Source organism: Nylanderia fulva, unplaced genomic scaffold, assembly GCF_048542155.1.
Source record: "Nylanderia fulva isolate GAGA-0341 unplaced genomic scaffold, ASM4854215v1 Scaffold17, whole genome shotgun sequence".
Taxonomy (NCBI): Eukaryota; Metazoa; Arthropoda; class Insecta; order Hymenoptera; family Formicidae; genus Nylanderia; species Nylanderia fulva.
Genome location: NW_028189945.1, coordinates 1,172,086 through 1,200,045, shown reverse-complemented (window position 1 = coordinate 1,200,045; position 27,960 = coordinate 1,172,086). Strand labels below are relative to the sequence as shown.

The 27,960-nt window shown below is 36.8% G+C and overlaps 1 protein-coding gene across 1 annotated transcript; it reads left to right on the top strand.

Moving 5' to 3' along the window:
* sha (shavenoid) lies at positions 1–27,289 on the top strand. Its single transcript, XM_029312217.2, is given in 10 exon segments — positions 1–127; positions 1,323–1,493; positions 18,017–18,130; positions 18,529–18,662; positions 19,234–19,384; positions 20,919–21,250; positions 21,991–22,209; positions 22,406–22,508; positions 23,109–23,218; positions 23,220–27,289. Coding segments are annotated over 10 exon segments (4,278 nt in total). The 5' UTR covers positions 1–15; the 3' UTR covers positions 26,052–27,289.
* The last annotated feature ends 671 nt before the right edge of the window (positions 27,290–27,960 follow it).

Sequence of the window (27,960 nt, the reverse complement as noted above, 5' to 3'; positions counted from 1 at the left end):
AATGCTGTGGAGAAGATGCGTTCTCTAGCTCTCGTTCTCGCGAGCTGTCTCAACCTCCTGCAAATTGTTCACAGCCAGGAATTGTCCATCATCAGACACTCCGATGGCGATATTTTTACCATCGAAGGTAAAATATAGATATATATTCTCTATTATAGCTGTAATTAAAATTAACCGTCATCGTGATTTTGATCTGCAAGAGAGAACAAACATTTGACAAATCGCGGCAATCCGAAACGATGACTGAACAAATCCTATTGGGAATGCGATAATAGTGGCGAATGTAAAAAGAGAGAAAAATATCTTTTTTTGTTCGTGTCTTCTTTCGCACAGTCGCCGCCTCAATTTATCTACTGGATTTCTCGCGATGTAGAAATGATGACATTACGACGTGTCGTGTATCGCTGGTCCTCGCGTGATTTTCCGGTACGCGGAAGCGAAGTGTCATTCGAGAGCGTGCGATTTCAGCGACAATTTTGTGCCACAAATTGTGGGGACACAACCGCGTGTTACGTGAAATAAAAAGACGCTCATAACGGATTAACCGCGAAATTACGATGTAACGGTTTGACAGCTGTCCGACCTGTCCTTGCTCGGTTGGATTATACAGCATGTCCTGACGGAACACGTGATGGCTCCTTCGTACATCACCTTTTTCGACAATCTCACATTATCAGGAGATCCACGCAAATCATGTATTCGGCGCACGAGCAACTTATTGATTCTCTGAAGAGACTGGCTAATTAAATTAATTTATCTCAATGTGTGACGTAAACAATGTGATAATTGGAAGCAGAAAAATGAAAAAAAAAAAAAAAAAAATACAGTTGCGTGAAATTAAATTTAAAGAATACAATTTTCAAATCCAATCAATGAATGATAAAATATTGTAGACTGATAATCGTACATTATGAAACGTTTTAAAATATAATTTGATATATTTAAATAATTTTATGTATTTACACACACTTGGAGAAATATATCTCTATTGTTTTATAGATGTAAGAGCTTCTCTCAAAAAATATCAATTCAAAATAAATAGGAAAAGCTTTAGAGAAAACCATAATATATCTTGCAAATATTATATTACTGATTTTTTGAAGAAACAAAATGTGAGTGTTTTTGCTTGAAAATCACTAAAAAAAAAAAAAAAGAAAAAAGAAACTGATCTTCGATGAAATCTGTATCTTTAATCGATGACACATTCAATTTAAGAGAGTAGATTAAAAGCTCGGACGCTGAATTTTAAATAAAAAATTCATGTAAAATATATATAATCGTGTAAGATACATGACTCGATAAATTAAAAAAATTGATTACAGGTTCCTGTACAGAAGCCTGCACAGTGCTCAGCAGCGGCACCGCCAGTCCTTATTCCCGTAGTTCCTCGAGTTCGAGCCTGCTTGTGCCGAACAGTTCCTGCACGTGCCAGTGTAACTTTGACCTGCCGATATTTCGGGAGGATCTTCACATATGCGTCAACGATATCCACGGTAAGCACAAAAGACTCGAATCCTATACGATTCTTACGAAGACTCCATTTATCGATGAATCTATTTCCCACGAAGTGTCAAATTATTGCGGCAAACATGTTCCTTTCCTTCCTCTTGCCAGCTGCGGTCTAAATCAAGCAGCGAAAGCTGATTTATCCAGCTGATCCTCGTGAATGAAATTCGGGCTGCAGCATGCAATGCAGCTAATTATTATTATTTCTTCGCACATAGAGGTAAAATGAAATACTTTATCGTAATCGCGGGATTCAATAGTCCGTTCAATTCCTTCGCGCGCTGTCGAATATATAATTATCCCATGCCATAAAAAGCGGGAGAACTGTATGATTACGCGATATCCGATATAGTGCCCCCTTTTTCTCTCCGGCGTGATATTAATAATAATAATAATAATAAAACCGCAATATTATTTATTGCACCGTCATTAATTTTCGCGCAAGCTGACCGGTAATCGAAATATCGTTCGCGTTAGGTGGTCGCCATACACGGCCAGTATAGCCAGGTGTAACCTCCCCGGAAGTGTGTCGTCTCTTTCCCTCGTCTCCTTCCAGGTTCACCGACAATATCTCCACTCCGGAGTACCGTTTTTAAGCTGTCGGTCGCGATTGGCCGCCGTAGGCAGAGGTGAGGCTACGTAAAAATGACGCGTCCAGCTCGACCAATGCAATTTCGGGCTGCATTAATGTTTATCCCTACATGCGTGCATACCGTGGTACGCGAACGTCATGCGATAAAATCGTTGAAACCGGGCCGGACGAATTTGGATAATTCCTCCTTCCTCTGTACTTTGCTCCTCGTCGATCGATTTTTCTCTCGTTTAACGGGCTCTCTCACTCGAACGATTTTTGTGGGAATTGGCCTAAGTGAATACCGCACTTACGAGGGGAACCGCCTTTTTGCGTCGTTCGAAACTGCGCGAAGGAACGTAATTGTACGACGAAGGATGGGGGTGAGAGAGGCCAAAACGTGTATGTATGTGTATGCGTATGTACACAGCAGGGTACCATCGCGTGCGTGTACTGCCGGGGTAGCTGTGATGAATTGCCGGGTGTAGGACTCCCTTATAATTTACAAGGGAAACCTACATTCTCTCGATCTTTTTGCCGATAAATTCACGAGACCGCCGATTTATTCCGGTAATGAAATCGCCGACGCGGCGATAATGCCTTTTCCCTCAGAGGATGAATGAATTACGCTCCAGGATATCGTCTCATCGTCCACCGTAGTCGAGTAAGTACTTGTTGATATATCTTTTCGCGAAAATGGATACTAATTGTGTACCGAACTATAATATTCGCACGGTTTTATGTCATCTTTGATCGCAAATGAAGAGGGAAAAGATGATCGTATATTTGTTAATATACACTTTCCTCGTATCAAATAATATATAAGTTCTTACCTGAAATATTTCTTGAAAATTTAAACCGATTTATTGAAAAACCGACCCTTAATCCTATCGTTAAATATCATCGATCTAGGAAAAACCATTTAAATCGATTGCATGATTTAACACATGGATGACATCTGTCATTCATTTTTGAAAGACGAATTATGGGCATAAAATTTTCAACTTAAAAATTTTATTAATCAAAATCCGCGTTTCAGGGTTAATATATGTCGGTCTTTCTCCCGCTAAAAAATAAATCTCGTTGCATTAACAAAAATTGTGTTCGGAAATGCGATCGTATCAAATAATATATAAATTCTTACCTGAAATATTTTTTGAAAATTTAAACCGATTTATTGAAAAACCGACCCTTAATCCTATCGTTAAATATCATCGATCCAGGAAAAACCATTTAAATCGATTGCATGATTTAACACATGGATGACATCTGTCATTCATTTTTGAAAGACGAATTATGGGCATAAAATTTTCAACTTAAAAATTTTATTAATCAAAATCCACGCTTCAGGGTTAATATATGTCGGTCTTTCTCCCGCTGAAAAATAAATCTCGTTGCATTAACAAAAATTGTGTTCGGAAATGGTGAACGAAACAGAATTATACTGGTTCAATCTACCGGTAATCATTTTCGAACAGAATTTTTGTTAATGCAACAATATTTATTTCCAGTGCGATATACACAAATAGTTTGCGCGCGAGGAGCACAAACGCGATGAGAAAAAAAATTGGCATCGCGTACCGCAAGTTTCTACCCCCTTCATCTGGCGGTCGAGCGGATTTCTCGGCGCGCATTGCATACCGTTCTCAATCGAACCGCGTCATCGGAAATGATTGCTCCAGCTGTTCGAGCGAGCTCCGTCTGTCCGGTACCTACGTTTCTAAATCGGCCGCTATATATGTACGCATTAAAGCACTCGATGCGCAAGATGTGTCAGAAAGAAGCGCGAGCCGAATGATTTGCGATTCGCGTTAAACCGTTCAAATGAAATTGTTAATTAAAGTAATCCATTTTGATTATATATTGACGTATACCTTATGCTCAACAATTCGGTCGTGTAATTAAGGATAATAGTACCCCGGCGCAAATATTCATAACTAAATTATAAATACAGTTATATTATGATACAATAGTTATGTTATAAAAAATAATAATAATATAAAAGTATAACGCGATGATTTCAAGTTTATATAATCAGCTTTCGTTCGGCGGTTGATTTTATTACAGGCTGTAAAATTCGAAGGATTAAATCTGATTACGATTAATCAGAGGATTACGGAATCTTGACTTTTTAAAAGTGTCGAAAGACTATCTTGTGTGATTATTTATTGAAACAGTAGCGGATACGCTTGCCACTTTCAATAGGCTTTCCTTCACACGAGTAGAGACCATATGTTATTAATTCTGATTTATAGCTTTCACGATTCTCGATAGATCTCACTTCTCTCATTTCTCTTTTTTTCTGTAATATTATTAATATCATCATATCATATTATACTTTTAAAATATGTATTAAAATCTTGTTATTAATTTCGGCAAGTATCAAGACCTAAAGTGCACTGACAAATTGCACTATTTGCGTTGCAATATTTATTGCATATAATTATTCATCACTTCTTTGATATATCTTTGATATACATACTTTATTATTAAACTCTTTGGAGACGCACAAAGAACTAGGTATTATTATTATAAATAATGAGTTCCTCGTTGTACGATTATTTATCGTCGACAATTCATTATCGTCCATTATTGTTATATCCGGGGCTATCTCAGACGCACTAAAACACCCCAAATTATGTACCCATCACGAGCACGCAAGCAACGCCGGCTTTTTAACCACTTACCGCGTCGATTTTGTCCTTTTTCCAACGCTCTGTTACACTCCTCTACGATATAACTTATGTCGCACGTCATAAATGACCGCGTAAAATATGTATAACGGCAGCGGCGGCGAGAAAGAGAGAGAAAAGGAGACAGCAGAGGCGTATCGAAATTAATGTTTCCAAACTCGCGCCGTGCCGGTGGTAATCAGTTTCGCTCCAAAGCGGCGAATCGATTCCTCCTTTACTTATTAATTGTAATTCATCGATTACGGAATGATTTACGAGCACCGCGACAAGCGCGACCCGGAATTCAAAAGAAGAGTTTAGTTTATAATATATACGCACGTGTGTATATACATATTCATAATATTTATAATAATATATAATATTCGAATATTTCGATTATTTTATCTCAATATTTTTATCTGCAAAATAACGCAGGAAATTAATTACTTAAAGAAAACGCGCGTGTATATAGTTTTTTTTAAGTATGTAATTAAAAACCCAACTTAACCAGCAATTATATATCTTTTTAAAAACAGTGTTCTCTTTACACTTCAATTGATTGCTCTCATTATTTTGTACATAAAAGTATTGGCATAAGGTAATCAAAAAATGAATATTTTACACGAAATATAAGTTTATATGAAATTATGTCACATTAAAGTAATGTATAAAATATCTCAAAATAAATTATTCATTATTTTCACATTGTATCCTTACAGCTTTTATGCCAAATATGAGAAGGAATCGATTTACGTAAAAAAAATTGATCTTTAAATGATCTTTAAAAATTACTTTTAAAATTGACAGTTCAAATGACAACTTATGAAATATTTTCTCACAACCACATTTTCATTAATATTCGACTACATTAAAATCCTGTACATATATTTCGAAAATTATCGCATAACGCACAAATATAATATATGTTCAGAAGTCGGGAAAAATTAAAATTTTCATTCTTGTAGAAGCCTTTTTCACACTAAACATTTAATATATAGAACTGCGATTGCAAAGATAGCTTGTCTCGTTTTTCGAGTGATCACATGAAAAAGCAACGTCGCCCTGTCATTTTGCGTCGTCCCGCTATTTTATTAATATTAATCTGTTTATCGCGCGTCGCGCGCGAACCAAGTTATTCATGATTATCTTTTGGCGGAAGACCCCGAGCGAATTTACGAGCGGCCGCGAAGATTAAAAACGTTTCGTGGAAGTGAACGAGTTTTTGAGAAAGCGCGGAGATGTTTTTTCTGCGTTGGGTTGTTATTAACTCCGTAATTTCTTGGCGTGCAACAACAGGCAACTCGATGCCCGTATCCTACACACGTTATATTCTATGATAGATGAGAGGCAGCAGATAGTTTTTTTTAACGTGCTCGTGCTGAACAGAAAAATAGCTAATATAATTTTAATTTATAACTAAAATTAAATTTGTTTGTATAATTATATTATAAAAGTCGTTTGCGTTGTAATTGTATAAAATTACGGAGGATTGCATTTTTTTGATCCTTTAAAGATTCGCAATACTTTGCACGCAACACTTGCACTATCATAGATCATAAAGAGTATCTTCAAGTAACTTTCATTATGTTGTTACACTTCAGAGCATCATTTTGAGTTTGAAAAACACGCGAATCGGAAATACTGCTGACGATATATGCAACTACGCTATCTATTATCATAATTAATTAATAAGATTACACAGTTTATATCTCGAAGCATCTTAAATTACATATTAATCAAATTTATCGAATCGGCATTACTCTTTGAACATTCAGAATTAACAAGTCTCGTTCGATAATCAAAATTAATAATCAATGCGATCCTTCAAAGATAACTCGATATCCGATTTTTGTAAAATATCTAATATGTATCTTTGAAGATCCAACATTTTAATTGCGAGATTTATCTTCCGTCTATTTATTCAAAGCACATTAAAATATTTAGATATTCAAGATTTCCGTGCGCGTATATAAACTTAATTATGACTCAAATTGTGCGATTGCATTTAATTGAGATTACAAATCTGATAGAAGGATCATTAGAGAAATCAAGTACAATTTTTTATGCAGTAGTTTTAATAAAACATTTTTTTTACAATATTAATGCGCTGCAGCGTGTATCATGGTTAAGATTTTACGGTACGATGAGCTCGTCAAGCAATAATGAATATACTTAGAGATTTATTTACGTCATTAATGCGACAAATCGCCTTTATCCCGGTATTCGCCGGGTAAACGTCATGTTTTCGTACGAGAGACGAAATTATGATGATCAAAACGTATGAGAATCATCTCTCTCGGGGGTTTGTTGCTGCCGGGAGGAAGACTAAGACCCATGAGACCTCTACGGGTAACCTTGAACCTAAGCTCGTCATTAATCTCTAATTTCCGCACCTGCAACAAGGTAACCGTCGCGCGTGTAAGCCAGGCTTTGTACGTCTACCTAAGTACAGGCGGGTAAATTGTATCCGTGTGAGTAAAGATACTGGAGACCCTGACCCAGGCAAGAAACGGATCCTTGTCTACTAATAACATACTTGAGAGAAATCAGTGAAAAGAAATCTATGTTTGGCACCTTGGACTTCTCATGATCAAGCTTCGAGTATATTTGAGTACCACACATTAATTGTTAACACGTTTTTCTCTTTCCCTCTAACATCGTTGCATTATGTTTGTGAATGGAAAAATATCGAATCCTTTGACAGCGTGGAGGGAATAAGTCATCGAGGAGAGACGTCAAGTATTTAAACATTTATAAATCCTCGTGTGTTCAGATACTCGAAAAGGGTATAAATCGATGTCGAAATAATATCTACGTTTAACACGCGCGCATTTATAGATTGTATCCAACAATATACCTTAACAACCTGACAGCTTAATTTGTCTACGGTGAAACGTATGAGTAGATAAAGAGGCTGTACAGGTTTGAATGGTAGTGTCTATCGCGATCTTCATCCATTGAATCGAATCGATGAAATTGAAAATAGGTATCGTGCGTTGCAATCAGCGACGGCAAACTGCTTGGTTATCTTATTGCTCGGAGAATCGCTCCCCGAGAAATGATAATAGAACGCAAGACCGGTCATTTCTGCGATGAGAGAGAGAGCTGCGTTTATTAAAGCGATCCCATCTCATTCGTACATTATGACGTTCGCTCAATACTCGACTGACGTTTCATTGCGATCGCCTACTACTAGTATTTACCTATCTCGATGCTAGTAATTATCGTGTTCTCTCCTGTAAACATTTATTCTTGTTTTCCATTGTTAACTTTCATCGTGTAAATAAGCCCGCGCAATTGCCATTTCGCGTTCTATTATATTTCTTTGTTAAACATGTATTGTATTGCGCGTATTAACATAGTTTTAGACGTCTTTATTAACTAAGCAAAAAAATTCTAGTACAAAATTTTGCATGTATCTGCACCGACAAAATTATCCTTAGCATTTTCAAGGTATGTATTTGAATCGTATTTAAAGATTAATGTATTTTTTTATAAATCGATTCGACGAAAAAATATGTAACTTACAAATTGCAATTCTGTTTTTTAAACAATTATGTGTTTTTTTTTTTAATTCTAGATTATTTGATCCCTCACAAAATTTTTTGCCTGATACTTTTTTTCTAAACAGCTTCGTGATTTTCAAATATTTATATCTATTAAGACGAATCACCTTTTACTAAACAAATCGTGGAAATCAGCTTCATCTGTGGATCTGCATTTTCCTAATATCTGAACACGAGATGTGGGTAGCCAAACAAAAAATAATTATAGCTTCGTAGAAGGTAGACCGATGCTGAAACCCATTCACGAAGTGCATCGCGGCCCTAATTTATCTAATCCCTCCTCAGATTTATCCTCGATTCGCGGAAGGGTCACGAGAGAGAATCTCGAAGTCGAATCAAGCTCGTGTTCAAGGTGAAAGGTTCCGTTTACTTCGCCTGTTCGGGGGTCTCCTAATTACGTGGTAACGCTGACACGTTACGTTCCGCAGAGTGATGCTGCGGCTATCGTTTTGCATCGCGAGTCGATCGCCAACGGGCTGAAAACCGCACGCAACGTGTGTAAAAAAAAAAACAGTTTCCCAACGCGTTTCCTTATTATGGGAATTTTCTAGCCCAGCGGCCGTCGTGTCTCGACTCTTATTTACTGATAATTATAATTACGTCGACGCGGTGCGTGAGAAGTTGTTCCGCAATTTTTCTTCATTCGATAAAACCTTCGCAAATCCAATCTTAAATATATAAAAAATGCAAAGTTCGCGATTTGTCTTATTTTGCGGTTTATTGTTGGACAATCACAACAGAGAATCAATATTTGTTATTAATATTTGTGCTTCGCAGTTAATTGATTAAAATTGCAAATTATATTAGGTAATACTTTTGCTAGATTTTTAATTGCGTGTATTTTTTCTTTTTTTTGTAAATAAGCGATTGTATCTTTTTGCCCACTATAAGCATGTGATCTTCAGCTTCTATCGTCAGAAATATTCTACGATTCTACTTCTTCCCGTAGACCTCAGGGCTTCACTCTAAAGGGTCACATGGAGATTCCATCTTGTGACTCTTTTGAACGTTCTTGCTTGTCCAGAACCGCTTCAATAATGATGCAATCGTGCGAGAGTACGTGTTTCTGTATTACATAGCGAAATCTAATCCTGAACAATCTGTAAGCATTACTCTTATGCATGTCTCGCATTTGAAAGTCTTCGCTATCACTATTGTGTACAATAATGATGTTATTACGTTTAAGTAATAAATAAAATTGCCATCTAATTTTCAGTAATATTGAATTAGGCAAATATGTATATAGAGATTGATATTTTCAAGCGAACCATTAATTATTTAAATTGTCGAGAATTATGTAAACATTTATGAGATTTTAGATTTCGACAATAATCTGAAAATTAGTTCTCTCACGTTCTTAAATTTTACATCTCTGATCTGAATCTTTATAGATTTTTCAATCAAAAATCTATGACTCTTTTGAAGAATTTGAATTGTAATTAAATTTTAGAAATTTTTCTTTGGAAGGATTACGAGTTTCAATTTCAAATATTTTAGCGGACTCCACGTTGCGATATTGCGCGAAACAAAAAAATAATAAAGCAGGCGCAATATACAGGGTGGGTAATTTTAATATTCCATCCTAAATATCTTCTTTTTTTAAATGGAAACCAATTTTTTTCTTTTTTCACGAAAATTGTAGATCTCATCGAAACAAATTCAACAATATCTATTAAAGAATAAAATAAAATATATTATGAAATGATACTTATAAAAGATAATTAATAGAAAAAAAATGATGATACTTAAAGAGATAAGAGATCTTCCTAAGCATTTTAGATACACGACTATATTCTCTTTCAACAATTCTAAAATTATTTCTATATAATTCCAGCGCTTTGATCATAATATCTATTATCTCTCATGATGGGTAATTTATTTTGATCTCTGATTAAAACTGTTATGCAATAATTAGTGAATGTCACTAAAAATACAAAATAAAATTTAATTTTGAGAAAATATGTCTCAATATATGCTTTCGGAATATTAATATTCCAATAATAAAAAATAAAACTCATGGAAAAATAAAAAACCTTTAACTTATACATATAGTTGGATTTGTCTCAAGAGATCTATAACTTTTGTTTAAAAAAAAAAAAAATTGATATCACTGTTTCATGTTCTCTTTTTTAAAATCAAGCAACTTTTATGCAAAGCATTTTTTTGTAAAAGACGTAAAAAAAATATTTAGAGTAGGATGTATTAAAATGACCCATTCTATATATAATCGAGATAAAGAAGAATATTAAAATGATCCATCATATATATATAATCGAGATAAAAGAAATCGAATCGCGCACGTCTTCGATCTTCGATCGCGTGTTTCTTACCGCTCATAAATTATTCTTCATTCCGGAGGTGGAGATCATCTCGGCAGATGATCGGTATATATTTACGGGTACGACGACGATTGTAGAGAAGATCAAGCAGAGGCGAATGCATTCACGCCCAATGAATATTAATCGCGCGATAATAGCGTGTCACCATTGCATTGCAATTAGCGGCGATAATGACAACGACGAATGTCGATCTTCGGTGTGCTCGTTGTGTCTTAAATCATTCAAATGCTAATGTACGAAATGAAATTCGCGATCTGAGAGACAGAGCGGTGATGTATATTGTGCGATGTAATATATTGACTTCGAGGATAAATTAGTGTCCAACGAAAATTATTGCATAGAATAAAATTTTTTCCTCATTCACTGATGTAGAATTATTATATTTTTTAAAAATCCACATATTGTCGTATATTAATTCTTATATTCGATTTATCATTTGCATATAGCATTAGTTACTCCGTCGAATAGTAAGTTTTTACTTTCGAGATGAGAAATTAAATGTGCGCGAATAATTGCGCGACGATTTATGATCTTTCATGAGAAACGAAATATGCGCAAATTATTTGAATGTCGCAAATGGAATATAAATAGCGCGGACATAGGTGCGTCGAGAAGTAATCACAGTAAATAAAGAGGAGGATGAGAGAACGGAAATTTCTCAACTTTAGTGAGGGATGTGATGATTTTTGGAATTTTCGTTCTCAGGCTGTAATATAACTAATGTATGGAACAAACGATTACGATGAAGCATCTGTCGTATTTATTTATTCTGACATAAAGATATATGCTGATACAATTGGCTTTTAGATCTACGGGATTAAAGTATGAATGATTGATCGCTGTTTTCGATTCGGTCTGATTCGCTATTAAAAAAAACTTATATAATTATCCTTACCTTTTTATATCCTTTTAATGATATTAATATTATTTAAGTGGGACGGAGAAAGAAAGAGAAGGGTGCAAAGTTATCAAACCTGTTTTCCTTGTTTCTCCGATCAACGATTTGTATCCTAATGAAACAGGTATATAGATTTTGTATCATCGATTAATGCGCAAGATTGATAATGCAAGGACCTGCGCGCGAATAGTACCGTAAATTCTGTACGGCCAATATTCATGGGAACACAGGAAAATATCGTTTTACCTAATGACTCAATGTCACCGCGCACGCATTAGAATCCATTTTCGTAGCTTGAGGAACGCGCTGCGAATTTTGCGACCGGTAACGCAAGTAACAGTCTTCCTTCGACGGTGTTGAAAAAAGAAGTCGCGAGAATTGATGGAGGTCGTTATATAGGAAAATCAAGGTTTACGAAGAGGCCGCGATAAAACCTTCGATGAGCCTTTCCCAAGCTCTTGACTTGACTAATGCCCGTGAACACCTGAATGCGACGAAGGATATAAACAAAGATACAATTACTTGACGCCACGATCAATGAGCCGAGACACTATTAGCACACTTGCTGTCACGTCGTGGCACCCAATCGTCATCGGCGATGAATATTACTCACGGTGACTATCATTTCAGTGCGTCGCTTCGAATAACAAATAGGTCTGTAAGAGTTTCTCGAATGTTTTTCGCGAAACAGTCGAAGGAAATTCATTCGTTCCACTTTGTCCAAGAATTTCTTCGACAGATCGAGCAAAGATTCAGAAGTAAAAAATATTTTAGCGATACTCGAGTGTTCCGGAATCAAAGTGAAACCCTCGTTGGCCTCCTCAGGACTAAGCGGTCGTGTCAAGCGTGTGACTCTCGTACAGGCTCTTTCCAAGGTCACGCGTACCTGTTTTGCAATCAATAAATAAGCGATTCGTGCGAGATAACTTGCTGCCACTGATGGCAGCGGAACCGAGAAAGCAAGCGTGTTTAGCATTTTGTTGGCATCGGCACGTCGTAGCGCCGGTAGAAAAGAAGTACCACAAGAAACAATGAACAACGGTGCCGATTTCTCCTCGGAGAGAGAAAGGCAGACGATCTCGTAATGTACGATTCGATTCTTCTGCTTCGGATCAGTGATTGATTATATACATATTTGTGAAAGTAAAACTGGGCGCTTTCAACTTTGGCAACTGTAATCTTGCTTAATCTTTTCTGTCGCAGAACACGAACTTGAAGTCTATTTCTATTTTTTTTTATAAATATTTGAGAAAACGTTACTGAAGAGAAAATAATAAATTGCAAAAAAAGACGAGTAGTGTAAAAAAAAAATTAATTTGAAACTTAATATATTTAAGTTTTTGAATATTTTTAAATATAATTATTTTGAACTGTTTATTTTAAAAGTATTTTTTTCAACTAAAATGAGGGAGGTTTTCTTCCTTCCAAGTATCATTATTTCATCAACAATACTTCGATATTAATTTCGCAACTAATCAAACGAATGACACTGCAATCTCTTCGTGTGTCAATTCCAGCAACAGGTGTCAAGGCCATTCGCGCAATACGACATCGGTAGCCGGAAGCTGGTAGCTCGTCAGCTTGAATGATAATGATTTGCCGTAGTTACGTAGTTAGGATTCTTTCGTGACGCGTAATGCGTCAGAAATCGAGATACATCATTGGACGTTCACAGATTGAAAATCTCTCTTATCATTCGATGACGCTTGGCGTGGAAATTATTATAGAAGTTTTTTACTCAATAAATTATTAAATCGAACCTCCGTGGAAGATAATTTACGGCTATATCTGGTGAAATTATACGATCGCGTTAAGAATCGGTCAAGTTCAAGGTACCTTCCAACAAAATACTCCGATGTTAACATTTTAACGGATCGTTAAGACTTTAAGAAAACCTTCGTTTACATTTCTTCGACAGTTTCTCGCCGCGCTGCTGTCATCGATATATAATCGATGATCTTACGCATATGCGTAATATACACGCACAAGTTTGTAATTATCGTCAACAGCAGGAAGCGCATAGCAGCAGCATCTCGCTGAACGCTAAGCAAGTACGTGTTAAACTAATTTGCTGATCATCGCAAAATTATCACCGCGTGTCATCGAGTAGCGATAAAATCTGCTTAACGATATATTATCGGTATATAGTTTTCTATACACGTTATATTTTCATAATTTCAAAAGACTGTTAATCGCTTTAGACGTAAAATCATTCATATGTTACAGGACTCTTATTTTCCAAGAATTGAAATGATAAGTATAAATATGTAGTTGATTATTGCTGAAATTATGGTCTGTGAAGATAGCATATTATTTCATGGGATATCAAGAATAATTATTTTGTTTTGAATGAACAAAATAAAAAAAATTTCTTAAACATTTTTTATATAAAAATTCTTTTTTTATTGGCGTATAATGCAAAAGAAATATATATTTGTTAATTTTTAAACGTGGTAAAAAATTTTGAAAATTTGACCGGGTGATTATTATTTCAGAAAGTTACTGAAACTAAATAATATCTTTCTCTTCACTCATTTCATGAATATTTCATCGAGCAGGATACCTAACTCATCAGTTTTAATTTAATGCTTCGATTGCTTTGCAAATTCAAATGATTGCATTCGAAAATATATATCACTATAAACCACACATCTAATTGAATTTTCAACCCTCTTACATTATGTTTATCTTTACAAATTAATAAACGTATATGCATTTTGCACTATGCGATGATAAAAATAACGGTTTTCTCCCACAGAGGTACGTGTGTTTAATTTATTTCATTCTGTCAACTCGCTATAAAATAACAGCTATTCAATTTCAGCAACTTCCTAATGGTCACCTACATATACGACCTACAATTAATTATTTCAATACCGGTAGAGAGCGAAACACGCGAGAAACATCGCAAAAAATCCGGAAAATATACGGGATTCGTGTATACGGCTAACTGCAAGCAATCAGCCTTATCGAGGCCCAAGCACGAGCATGGGTCAGCGATAGCTTTCGCGCGAGATGACATTATCTATCACCCGGTCCATGGAGAAAACCGGACGTCGCTTCTAGTTTCGTGGATTCGTCGTCGTCTTCTAGAAAGAGTCAGAGTTCAATCGCGACCGAGACTTTCAATCTCTGACTCTTGCTCGCGCGGAGTAAACTCGACGATCGTTAATCAACCGGTCGTTATCCGATGCTGGATCGCCAATGGATATCCCACATCCCGTAGTCGGGAATAGCAATACGGGAGTGTAAATAGCCGTAAATCGAGACTTGAGCCGCGACTGTTGGTGTTAATTAGACTTAACCGGCTATAAACGTAAATCGGCCCGGACATTGTTTCTTATACGGTTTGAGAGATCGATTTTCCGATCTTGTTCGACCGGTTCTCGCGAAAGTCTGCAATTGATGCCTTCGAGTTATTAGTCCGAGAAGCAGCGTGAAAATTTATGAATAGATACAGATTGTTCTATAGATTATTATACATGCAGATTTTTTTGCCGATTTGATGCGAAATTATTCGATACTGTAAGTAGCTCGAGAAACTTGTATAAATATATTTATATAAATGCTGTCAATTACACTGTCATCGGGCTTATTTTGTATATTGATTTTCATTAATTTGGAATCGATTATTTTTAGATAGAAATGTCAAGATTAACGACGGAATTTATATGAATAATAAATGAAAAATGCGCGTGAAAGTCATGAGTATTTTTTAATGATATAAACAGATAGCAAAATCTTATTTCTGCATTTCTTTTAACTCCATTAACTAGCTTGAGTTTATAACAATTGAGAAAAAATGTATTATCCAATTCATTTATATTTGAAATTTTTGCCATAATTCTATAACAATTGCAGAATAAAAAATATTTTAAATAAATTATTACTTTTGAGAGCTATTTGAATTTTCAGGAATTGTATATATTCCGTTCTATTTTAAAAAATAAATGGACCCCTATTTGTGTTTCCCACAAAAATTTATACGCCAAATAACAGCCCCCTGTCCCATTTAATTTAAAAGAAATGTAAATATCTCCATCGGTTTTGGAGAAAACAGCTTGTACCGCTTTATTTAGCCCATCCCGTATATATGTCTCATGTATAAAAACATTAGCATTTGCAAATTGCGAAAATTTACGATGACACGAGTATTTCGTGGAATTAAGTTATCGAACAACGTGAGAGTAGAGACAATTTAAATGACATCTTCGTAAAATAAGTTCGCGTTATCGCGACGTCGACTGCGATCGCGGGAAAAGTTATTGTCCGATATCGAGTTCCGAGCGTCATCATCCGCGCGAAAACGCCAGAGGCCCGATATATAATTTATAAATGATCGGAGAGGCCGGTTTACGAGGCTTTGATACGAGGAATATAAATTCGCAAAGCGATGTCCAAACAGACTCCCCCGACGATGATCGAACAGGTTTCCACGTCGCTTCGCCACGCCGTGTAATTAAATCCGATAGACTCGCCGATTTATCGCGCTCTTTATCCAATAATGTACAATAATGTAAATTAGAAATTGCAAAAACATACAACTTTTCGCTGAACATTACGTACCGCACGCGAAATTGGAGGGTATTGAATTTTATGCCGACGTCCCCTCCTTCTTCCTTCCCCTTCCATCAATATCGAAGATTAATTCGAGGAAGATATTTGCATAAGCAAATATGCGGTTAACCAAATTTGTGAACTCGGACTTTTTCGAGGCTGGATAATAAATATCCCATGATTAACATCTCCCTTTTCCGCGAAATTCAACTTAATACAAAGTCTCAGAAGCGACTAAACAGGCTGTATTTTTTTTTAAATGAATAAATATTGCATAAAAATATCTTTTACTTATTATATTACAAAATTACGTATCGATAAATTTAAAAGTGTTATCATTGCAATTTCACAGATGTTAACAATTATTTACGTAAATATTAATTATGTCTTTATAAACACGATCTCCCGAGTTTTTTAATATTTTTTGTCGCGAAAGAATAATAAATTTATTTATAAGAGACAACGTTGCGGAGAAGTGACAAATATCTCTTTTTCTATCTCAGCGCGAAGATTGATTGCGTTTTGCCTTACATTCGACGAGTTACACGCATATCGTGCATCTCTCTAACTGTTGTTACGGAAATTCGATAATGAGCCCGATGATTATGGTGCATCTTCTCAAAGACACCTTGTTATGCTATATTATTCTTTCTCTCTCTCGAAAAGAGAAAAATATTCAATACGTTTTGTGCGATCTTCCCTCGCAAAGTTCGTGCAGACTCGCCGCGTTTCCCTGAGGTCCGCGAAATTTTCGGTATAAGCCGAAATATCCTCGCAATTTATTCAAATGAGAAAAAGAGCGGGGCTGGCTGGGGGCGATATATTTTGCCTTAAATTATAAGCTGTCTCGCCGAAATTATTGGGTAAAATGAACATGCACGATTGCACGAAAAAAAATACCGTCAGGAACATCGTCAGAGACACCTTAATTCTGTATTTTCGAGAAAAACACTTGTTTTGAGAAAGTTTGACTCGTATAATCTGTATATTCGGTTGCCTTTTTCTGCCTTCACGACTGTGTCGACATACAAATTGCACATAAGAAAATTCATTTTACCGATAAGAAATTTTATCTAATTTCACGATATAAGATGTCAAATAAGTTCTTTCAATATGTCGACCAACATGCTTATGTTTTCTTTCAAAAATAAAGGCTGTATAAATTGATTCATATACTACAGTTCATTGAAAAAATTATATTCTTATTTTACAAACTCACTTATTTTTAGAATATTCTATTCTAAAATAGATTCCAAAAGAATCCTCTACTTTAAGAATAAAACCTCTAAAAATTAGTATGAGATATTTCTAATTTATAAATACGCAAACAAAATAACATTTACTTTTACATTAACAAAAAAGTGCATCATTTTACAACACATTATTTTATAGGAAAAGATAAAATGTATAGAGATGATACATATAGAGCATGAAACCTGGATCCCGAACGATTAAATTAAGTTATGTTACTTACTTGTGAACATTTCTCTTAAGTCGCTCAACTTTTCTCTTTCGAACGCTTTTTAACTTCATTCCTCTAATAAACTAAATCATTTCAAACACTGCACTGCAGTATAAATTAGAATTATATACGTTGCTGCAATAATAGGACCATATAATGTTAAATGAATGATAAGAAAGATCGTTTGTTATTAACAAAAAGAATACATCCTTAATTAGAAGATGTTCCAGAAACACTTAAGAATATGTGTTAAGAAGGATTTTATGTACAGAAAAATAGAATGAATAAATTGACTAATACTAATGTTAACATAATTTACGGATGTTATCTAACAATTAACTTTATTAATCGATGCGATAATTGTGTCACAAAGTTTTATCGCAATTATAATTTGCATGAATATTTTCTTCTGTATTCTCTGAATAGAATCATCATATGTTTTTAGAGTGCAACGTTGCGGGATTTGTCAGCAACAACGGCTTTGTGGAAAGAGTACCGTATGTCTTCCTACCACAACGAGGGCAGATAATATATCCACACGCAGAGATTCGCTTTGAAGGTAAATTCTCACGACCTCGCGACTGAAACAACGAATCAGTTCGACGGCGCAAACATTTTTTTTTTTTGCTCTACAATAAGAATAGATTAATAGAATTATACTTAACACATAGCGAACGTGTGCAAAATGATTGGCATTACAAAAGAGAGAAAGTAGAGCGAATCGATCGCAGCTGCATATTTTTTCTCTCTCTTTTCAAGACACAAGAATAAGAAAAACACGAAAGTTTAGAGTAACAGAGCCTTCATAAAAATTCTGCTGACGCGCTTCTCTTTCAGAAAAGAGTTCGCCCGCAGAAAACGCCCGTCGGCGTTCATTTCGCTCATTATCCCTCGCCTCGTTTCGCTCGCTGACGCGATCGCTCTTTAGCACGAACATAAATTACTTTTCGAAACTAGGTGTGACCACTCCTGTATGCGGGATCGCCGGTGCCCAGCAATTGGGAAGGGTGGGATGGTCCGAGCTGAGGAATCTTTCCGACACCGAACCGCCCTTCAGATTGTTCCGGGACGAGGGCAGGACATTCCTCCAGGTTGGTGGGAACTTGCGTGTATGGAATAACTTATCACTCTGTCATTACGCGATTGTGTAAGATCGCAATTAGTCGCGTAAGTAGCGGCGGATGGTAGCAGGAATGGGAGAAATATGGTATTTTTATGGAATGCTACGAACGGCGTGTAACCGAGATTCAATCGAATCGCTTGTATTAAGATACCGAGCGGTATCATAATAAAAACGGGAAGCTTAAACGGCGCCAGCGGTGTCTTCAATTAGCGTAATTAGCCTGCGCTCGAGGGGAACCGAGAGAATTCCCTTATACGTAGACAGCGCGACGAACATTAATTCGATTTAATTTTCATTTTATACACTTCACTGCTTTTACTACTTCCTTCTGTATTTTATATCGGCACGCGAACATCTCATGATAAATGTAGGAAAGTACAGAGTGTCTCAGAAAGAATAGTATAAATAAGAATAGTATATATCCATTATTCCATTATGCAGAGATACAGCTTTTCAAAATATAGATATACCCTGTGTATATGAAGTTTGTCTGATAATCTTTGCTGATTCTTGATCTTACGCAATATCAATCATCGTAGTGGATCGGCGAGGCCGGACTAAGAGATGCTGCTGAAGGGCGAGTTGTGACAGCTAAGTTAGTCTGTAGAGACGCCTCACCCAAGTCGACGATCAGCGGTGTTTTTACACCGTGTGTTGCCTTCAGAGTAGCTGGTTCACCGTCAAAAAATAGTACGTAATGTTTATTAATATACATATATTTTATGAAACACTACGATTGATTCATAAATAAATTCCGCTACAGACAATTATCGAAACATTTCTTCTCATAAATCGTGATTTTTTTAAATCGAAACAAAATAATTACAGCAGATTTATAGCAACTACGAATATAAATAAGTGCAAAAAAGACTTTCTTTAAAAATATGATTTTATTGTATGATCACATAGTTAAAATAATTCAAGAAAAAGTTTTGGAATTTTCGTGGTCAGTTCCATCCTTCTTTATTTTTCAAATTTTACCACGTTAGAGTTTGATTTGTTTAGGTCATTCAAAAATTCATTAAATGGAAAAAAAATTGCATAATGATGTTGAGATCGATGAATTTGTAACAAATTTTTCTCGCAAATCAAAATCTCGAAAATTCTTCAAGGAAGGAATTAAAAGATTAGCGTCTGAATATGGACACAAAAATGTATAATACACTTGCTCCAAAAAAACACTTAAAATAGGGAAAAAATCAAATTTTAAATGACGATAACTTTGTAAATAATAAAGATAGAAAGGCTTCTAAAAAATAAAAATAAAGCTTGGAATCTCTATTTTAATAATGTATTTATTTTAATGTGGCGAGATAAATTGATTAAAAATGGCGGATAACGAAACGAGAACATGCAAAATTGAAAAATAATGGTCCGAGTTTGCATAGGCACATGACGTGAGTCAAATGTCGGAATTTGATGGGATAAAAAGCAGATGATAGTATGGAGTCTCCCCTTTAAAATGCTTTTTTATTCATCTTGATACGATAATTTTTCGCACCGTTATTCGCATTTAAAGTAAAAAACTGCCTTTTTATTCAAAGGCGAATATCTTGGCAAAAAATCATCGTATCGAGATGAATAAAAAAGCATTTTAAAGGGAAGACTCCATACCATCATGTGCTTTTTATCCCATTGAGTTCTGACATTTGACTCACTCCATGTGCTTTTACAAACTCGGACCATTATTTCTCAATTTTGTATGCTCTCGTTTCGTCATTCGCCATTTTTAATCAATTTATCTCGCAACATTGAAATAAATAGATTATTAAAGTAGATATTCCAAGTTTTATTTTCTTCTTTTAAAAATCTTTCTATCTTTATTATTTACGAATTTATCGTCATTTGAAATTAGATTTTTTTCCCAAATTTTAAGTGTGCTGCTTTTTGGAGTGAGTGTATATTAAAATTTATAAAAAATTTTAAATATATAAAAATTCAGTTTGTTAAATAAAACGGAATTTATTTATGAATTAATATATGCAATCTTTGTTTGTTTTACATACAATTAAAGGAAAAAAATTACATCTTTTATACACATTGTTAAAATACATACTCGAGATTCATAAAATAAAAATCAATTCATATTTAACTTTATATTCCGAATAAATGTTGCAATTATCTGTGACTAATGAAAATATTTCTAATGACAGATATTAGATTGTGTTAAAAAAATGACTCACACACTGAAGATATTTTTCTTTTTCTCTCCCTCTCATGGCAGGCGTACGCGAAGTGATGTTTGCATCGACATCCCAAGTGTCTCAAGGTCTATCAGCTACGGAATACATTGCCATCGGTCTGTCTTCCGTTATCTTGGCTCTCATATACGTAGCCAGCGTATCGTTATATTTGCACAGCAGAAGGGCGAAGAGAAAATCCATCGAGGAGGCGAACATCACTCTCGACGGTGGTCGAGACGGCGGTGGATTGGTCAAGAATAATCCGTTGTTGGCCGCCACGAGACATTTTGAGAGCGACACAAATAGCGGACTCACCGAGAGCGATTTGGGGGACGATCTGCCTCCGAGCGATAATGAGCAGGGTTTCGAGAACGTAAGTAAACTGTTAATTTTCGGATAATTTTTCAATCTTTTTACGAGCGCAATCTACGTTTCCAATCTAAATGAACGACATTATTTCATCTGAAAGAGAGGAGATTGCTTTACACAAAGGTATACCATGTATTCGTACATAAATATATCTGTTTTTACACAATCAGAAATTTTAATTATTGTGTCAGAGAAAGATTGTAGATACATTTGTTCCATCGCGTAATTGGGCAAGCTTATACATCTTGTGCATCTCGAGGAGACGTTAGGTACTTATTGAAATGTAAAAGATCACGAAATTATTCGGTTATCTGGGATTTTCGCGATATCTCGGGTACAGAGGCATTCATCTTCTGCCGGATCACCGCGCGCGTTTAATAATGCATCCAATTAGCGCATTAGTTTTGCGCTCCGTTAGTCCGTACCATCCCAACTAGGCGAGGAGGTGCATCCCACTTTTACAACGTGCCGCTTGTCGGAATATCACGCACTACGATTTCAGTGCGTTCTACGAACCGCTTCCATGTAGCAGGATTCTTTCTTCGCTGACAGAGTGTGAATATAAGTCGCGTTGCGACTTGAGAGAGTCGGGTTTTCAGCGATCTCGAGTTCGCGTTGAAAACATTCAGTGGTAAAAGGTGATAAATATTGATTAATCGCACGAAGAATTTCGATCCATTTCAAGTACAATATAACGAATTATGGGTAGACAATAGTCAATGGGTATCGTGGTATTTCTATCAGATAACATCCGCGATCGTTCATCCACATTGTGTGTATCTGGAGCAATCGGAAGGGCTGTTCTCCGCGGGATCTATTCTGGGCGAGAGACTACCGGAAGAGGATGTACGCGTCGTGGAGACGGCTGACAACCCGCATCAGCAGGATGTACCGGTTCTTCCAGGTGCTCAACGAAGGAAACTGTACTTCAATCCGGCGTACTTCGATCGACAGCTATTGCTGGTAAGTTGCTTAATGGGACAGGGACGCTGAAGAAAAGTTGCTTATTTTCCATTCGCGCGAGTCATTCGCGCGAGTTTGACGTTTTTGAACTACGGAATGTTTTAATGGCTCCTCTTGCGGTGAAGTCTATTTGATTCGTCCACGTCCACTTGCCACAGCGACAAGATAATTTGAAAACAGCCTGGCATTTTTTTAGGCCCCACCTCCGGCTGCTATCGAGTTCCTACTCAAAATTCGAGAAGTCATTTCGATCGCCAAGCACAAGATGGCTGCGAAAAGATTCGTTCCTACTCTCAATGGTAATTATCTTTTTTCAAAAAATGGATATAAAATATTCTATATGAAATAAATGAAACAATGGAGCAATTTTTATACAGATATTTAAAATATTAATTAGAATATTCTCTTTATTTGTGAGATTGCTTTTTATATGACTAGAAGATATAGATAAAGATATTCATTTCTTAATTTATTAGAAGAATGAATAAAGGTAATTAAGTGGTTTCGGAAAAAAAAACGTAAAAGAAGTGTTTATGAGTAAGTAATGTGTAATAAGCTTCAATCATATACTATATTTTCTTTATGATTAGTTTTGAAAGATATTCTAGAAATACTTGAGATTTTCTAATATACAGTTTTTACTTCTTTGAGAATACAATTTTTTGTTGAAGATATGAGAAATTGATGAAGAAAGTGAAAATACAACTCATTGTCAGCTTTAAACTCTGCATTTTTAGTTTTGCACTCTTGCAGTCGCATAAAATATCGGAAAATGAAATAAAGCACTTTGTAATACGCGCAACGCGAATGTTATATACCTTTTACTTAGCACAATTAAGAATAATTAATTTCTTCCTTTTTCGCTTCATCATCATTACCGCCGTTAATCTGACGCGCAGGTATCCCGGAAGAAGAGAGCAATTCCGAGCGATGCGAGAGCTCGGCAAAGTCGAGCAAACACCAGCAGAGGACGACGCCGACGCCGAGCTCCGTCCAGGGTGGTTCAGGTCGCGAAATCTCGCAGATCCCAACGATGTACCGGATGTCCCGGCTGCAGCAGCGATTCTCCTCGGCAGCTGCCCGCGCTTCCGGTGCCCGATCTGCCCAGCCACGGTGAGAGTAAGGTGCGGGCCTGGTTGGAAGACGTGCAGCCACCGCGACGTCGCTGGCGAGACGCCGAGGACACGCGTAGAAATTTTCAGGAGAACGCCCGGACGTTTGCCAAGAACCTGGAGTACCTGAAGCAGTTGGCGAGACGCGACTTCGCGACCGATTTGGACGATCGCGCAAGTCTCGCCGGCAAATCGATCTCTTCGTGGAAGGACAATCCGCCGATGCTGAGGACCTTTCAGAATATCACCGTTAAGAGCGAGATTCTTGGGAACGATGATCGTCACAGCGTGTCCAGACGATCGACCAGGTCCATGTTCGACGAGTCCGAGTACGATCGTTATGGTCGCGGCAAGCGGATGAACGGAACGACGTTTCAATTCACTGCTGGCGACGACACGATAAACGCCAAAGTTCGCAAGGCCATCGAGAATTCCTTTATCAAACAGATGGAGGAGAACGCGGCTCTGGAGAACGGGATAAAAGAGACGAAGGACGACAAAAATAGCAAGAGTGAGGACGAATCAGCGAAGACGGAAAGATCGTCGTCCAGTAACACTGAAAAATCGGAGAAACTAAAGACATCGCAGAACAATTCTGCCCCGAAGAGATCGAAGAAGTCGAAGGCACCGAGCGCGCCACCGTCGAGAAAGAAGGAACTTCCGGACATGATCAATGAATTACCTGGTGCGAAGAACACGGCGAAACGTATCATGGATGCCGTGATACGCGAGATGGTGGATGTAAAGGCGTTGGATCATCATCACGCAAGGTCGTCCGATCGCACAACAATCGGCAGCTACGAAGTGGACAGTCTCGAGCGTTCCAAATGCAGCCGGAAATCCACGTCGCCGGATCAATCGTCAACGGACAATCAATCGAGTCCGGCTCTATCGACGGCGTTGCCGATGGACGAGGAGCTGACGATGCAAAACGCCGTGATCAACACTCGTACCGGCGAGATGACGATGTCGAAGCTCAGTAATCAGATCCTTATTCAAAGAAATTGCTACAACAGTTTACCGGAATTGATCAGCAGCCAGCGACCGGAAGCGTACGCGCTGGTAAGTGAGGTCTACGTGAACGATGGTTACGCCAGTCCAGCCTGCAGCGATGACAGTGGTCCGGAGATCCAGTACGAGCCGGAAAATCCGGGACACTTGACCATCAGAGTTCAAGATTCGCCCGAAAATTACATCAAGCTCGACGAGTCCGAGTACGAGCCTGATACTCTCGATCGAAAACCGATGAAGCTGCGAATCAACGACGACATGCGATACGAAGGGGCGGAGATGGTTAACGAGGTTTACGTGGACTCGCTAGAGCGGCCAGCGCAGATCCTGCTCAGGAGCAAAGGTAGCTTCCGCGATGAGAATTCCTCCGCGACGCGACGACACGGTCCCGGAAGTCTGCGAGAAATCTACGAGGCAAAGATCAAGTCAAATCTGAAGGAACCGCACTCGATGAAACTGGATCACATCAATCACGATATCAAATGTCGAATGAATGGCGACTCGAGTGACGGGACTCTATCGTGGAAGAAGTGCAAATATCTGACACCGGATAGTAGGCAAGCCAAAAGACAAAGGCAGCCACATAATCAGCCCGATGTGGTGCCGATGCCACCCACGGAGGAGATCTATCAACGACCAAAGCCACCTCGACGCGTCGAGGACGCGAAACTATTGTTGCCACCTCCGCCACCGCCGTTGTCGTCATTTCCGTCAAAAAACGTCTGGGACAGGAGACCTGTCGAAGCGGGTGACCCTACGGCCAGCAACGGCGCTCCTGTCCCGAAAGTCAACGGATACCATGTAGGGAACCAGACGTGTGTCTGCGCGTCGCAGATTCAACTTATAGGCGATATCGCGAACGAGTACGAGACTTACAAAGAAAAACATCAACGTAAGGACGTCACTTTGATGGAACTGACGTTCCTTGACGAGAGGGTAGACGATCGTACCGTGACAAATGGTTGCAGGGATTGTCCATGCGAGACACGAATCGAGATCGAGGATTCCGAAGACAGGTACAGGTTTTACGGAGACCAGGCTGACGCCGAAGAGGAGGTCAAGTCGCGTGAGGCGAAAACAGCGCGAGAGAAACGACCTATCACAAGTTTTTCCCATCATAGAAACTCCGCGAAGACTAGGACACGGTCTCGGAGCATCGACGATCATCGCCAGGAGGATCAGAACAGACTTATCATCAGCAGCAGAGCACAGAGTGGTTCCAGAACGAGGCAATTGATGAAGGGTCTCTCGAGGAGTTGCGATTCCGGTGTCGGCAACGTGATGCTAACGCCGTTGGTAACGGACAATCGACGAGGTCATGTTAAGGTCGAGGACAGCGGCTATCTCAGCAGCACCGACAGCAACGGTTCCCGCAAACGGCTGCTGCGACACGAGGTGAGCAGCGTGTCCGAGGAGACCGACGAGACCGAGTCGGTATGCGATGGCGCCGAGAGCGAAAGCGGCGCCGAGAGTGTCGGCACCGACAGCGTTTTCTTCGGCAACTTTCGCAAACTGTCAGAGATGTCCAAGAGCGCCGACTCCGGCGTCGACCTAGACGCTAAGAGTCCACCGTTGTACTATCAATCACCATTTGGCATGAAAGGCGAGAGCACGATAATTCTGGAGAGAGCCAGCTTTAGCGCCAGCGACAGCGAGACTGAGAGCCTCGTCACCGTTTTGCCACCTTGTAGTAGTCACTGCAACAGTTTGGTATCGTAACTGAAGCGTTCACCTTTGACCTGGTGAGCGCTCTTCCAAGATCTTCCGGAAAGATCTCTGTTATAATAGAGCTGCGCAATTTTTATTGAAGTATATTGTGCGATGATGATGTCTTTATCGGATAAAAACGATGAAGGATGATTAGGTATATTTATAGAATTATTTAAATATTTTATTTATTTAAATTTTATTATATATTATTTATAATATTATTTATAATATTAGAATTCATATAAAGAGCTCAATGTAAACTATAATAATCATATGCACTTAAAATATGTAGGGATCATTTTAATTCTACATTAATATATCTTCTTACGCATTTTATAAAACAAAATGTTTCGCACAAAAGTTGTTTGGCTTTAAAGGGATCACAAGACAACGATCCATTTGTTTATAGATAGGACTATTTTCGAAAAATTTACTAATCACTTGTTAATGAAAATCGACTTTTTAAACAAAAGTTGCAGATCTGTAACTGTTGCACAATTTTGCAGTAAGAAATATCAAATTGTAAAAATTAGAACAATTTTTTCAATGTTATCTTTATGTTTTTAGCTTAATTTTTATTAATATATTTAATATCATGGATGTAATGTTATTTTTAGAGCATAAATAGAAATCAAAAACTTTTGCCATCATATAGTAGATAGAATATTCAATTAATATTGAATTTAATAGGATAGCGTAAAAAATAGGATACATAATAAAAATATGTATTCGCGCTATTAAACTTTTGACTTTTTAAATCAAAATTTTGGATTTTTTGCTGGAAGGTTCTAAGGTCAGAGAAATTAACTTAAATTAATTATCAAATAAAAAAAAAGTAGTTTAAAATGATTTTTTATTAAGAATATTACACGATACAATAGAAAGCGCTATGCGCTTAAAAGTTCATCAAGCGGGTAATTGATATGTATATGTTCTTCTTACTCATTTCATTAGAATTGAGATTCTTCTGAGCTTTTACTATTTTTTATATATATTAATATATTAAGTAAATTATACGCGAAAACCCAAGTTATCTTTATCAAAAGCAACACATGCTTATATCTAGTTGTTATGTACATATTATATTGTTAATATTTATTGGAGGAAAATTTAATGAAACATCACATTAAAAGACTTAAAAAATTTACAATATGTAATAATGACTAGTTATATTCATAAAATTATTTTTTAAATGATATATTTATTTATATTTATTATTTTTTACTAGTTATATATTATATATAGTTAAGTAGACAAGATATGTGAAATGAATTCAAGGTGATAGTGTTATCATAGTTAATTATAATGATATAAGAATATGTATTTATACATATTTTTTTAAAGCGAACTGTAATTCTTACTATCGAAATTATCGCAGTTATAATAAACCGAAAATCGATATGCTAGATGCATTATCGGCCGGAAGTGCAATATTAGTTTGTAATGAAAAAAACTACACAAATCATAAATTAAGTAAGTAGTTCGCACGGATACATTAATACGATAAAGTAGAATTATTGCGGAGCAATAAATATTTACAAAATATGCAAAGATATCTTCTATACAAAGTAATGACATCAGCATAAAAATTAAATAATTAGTTATAATAAGACATTTTTTATTATAAACATTTTAAATGAACATGAGATATTTTAAGAAAAAGATTTATTTTTTTGAAGAAAGATGGAAAAGTAAGAAATATGTAAATAAGCAAAAAATAATGATATCTTACCAAAAAGGTATTAATATCCTATATTTATACTATTTTCGAGATGATGCATTATATTGCTATAATTAATACATTATATTGCTATGACAATTATTATAATTGGTTTCACTCTCTCTTTATCTATTAAAACTGTTATAATTTTTAAGAAATACTTTAGAATATGACTGATATTTCACTGTCCAACAGTCA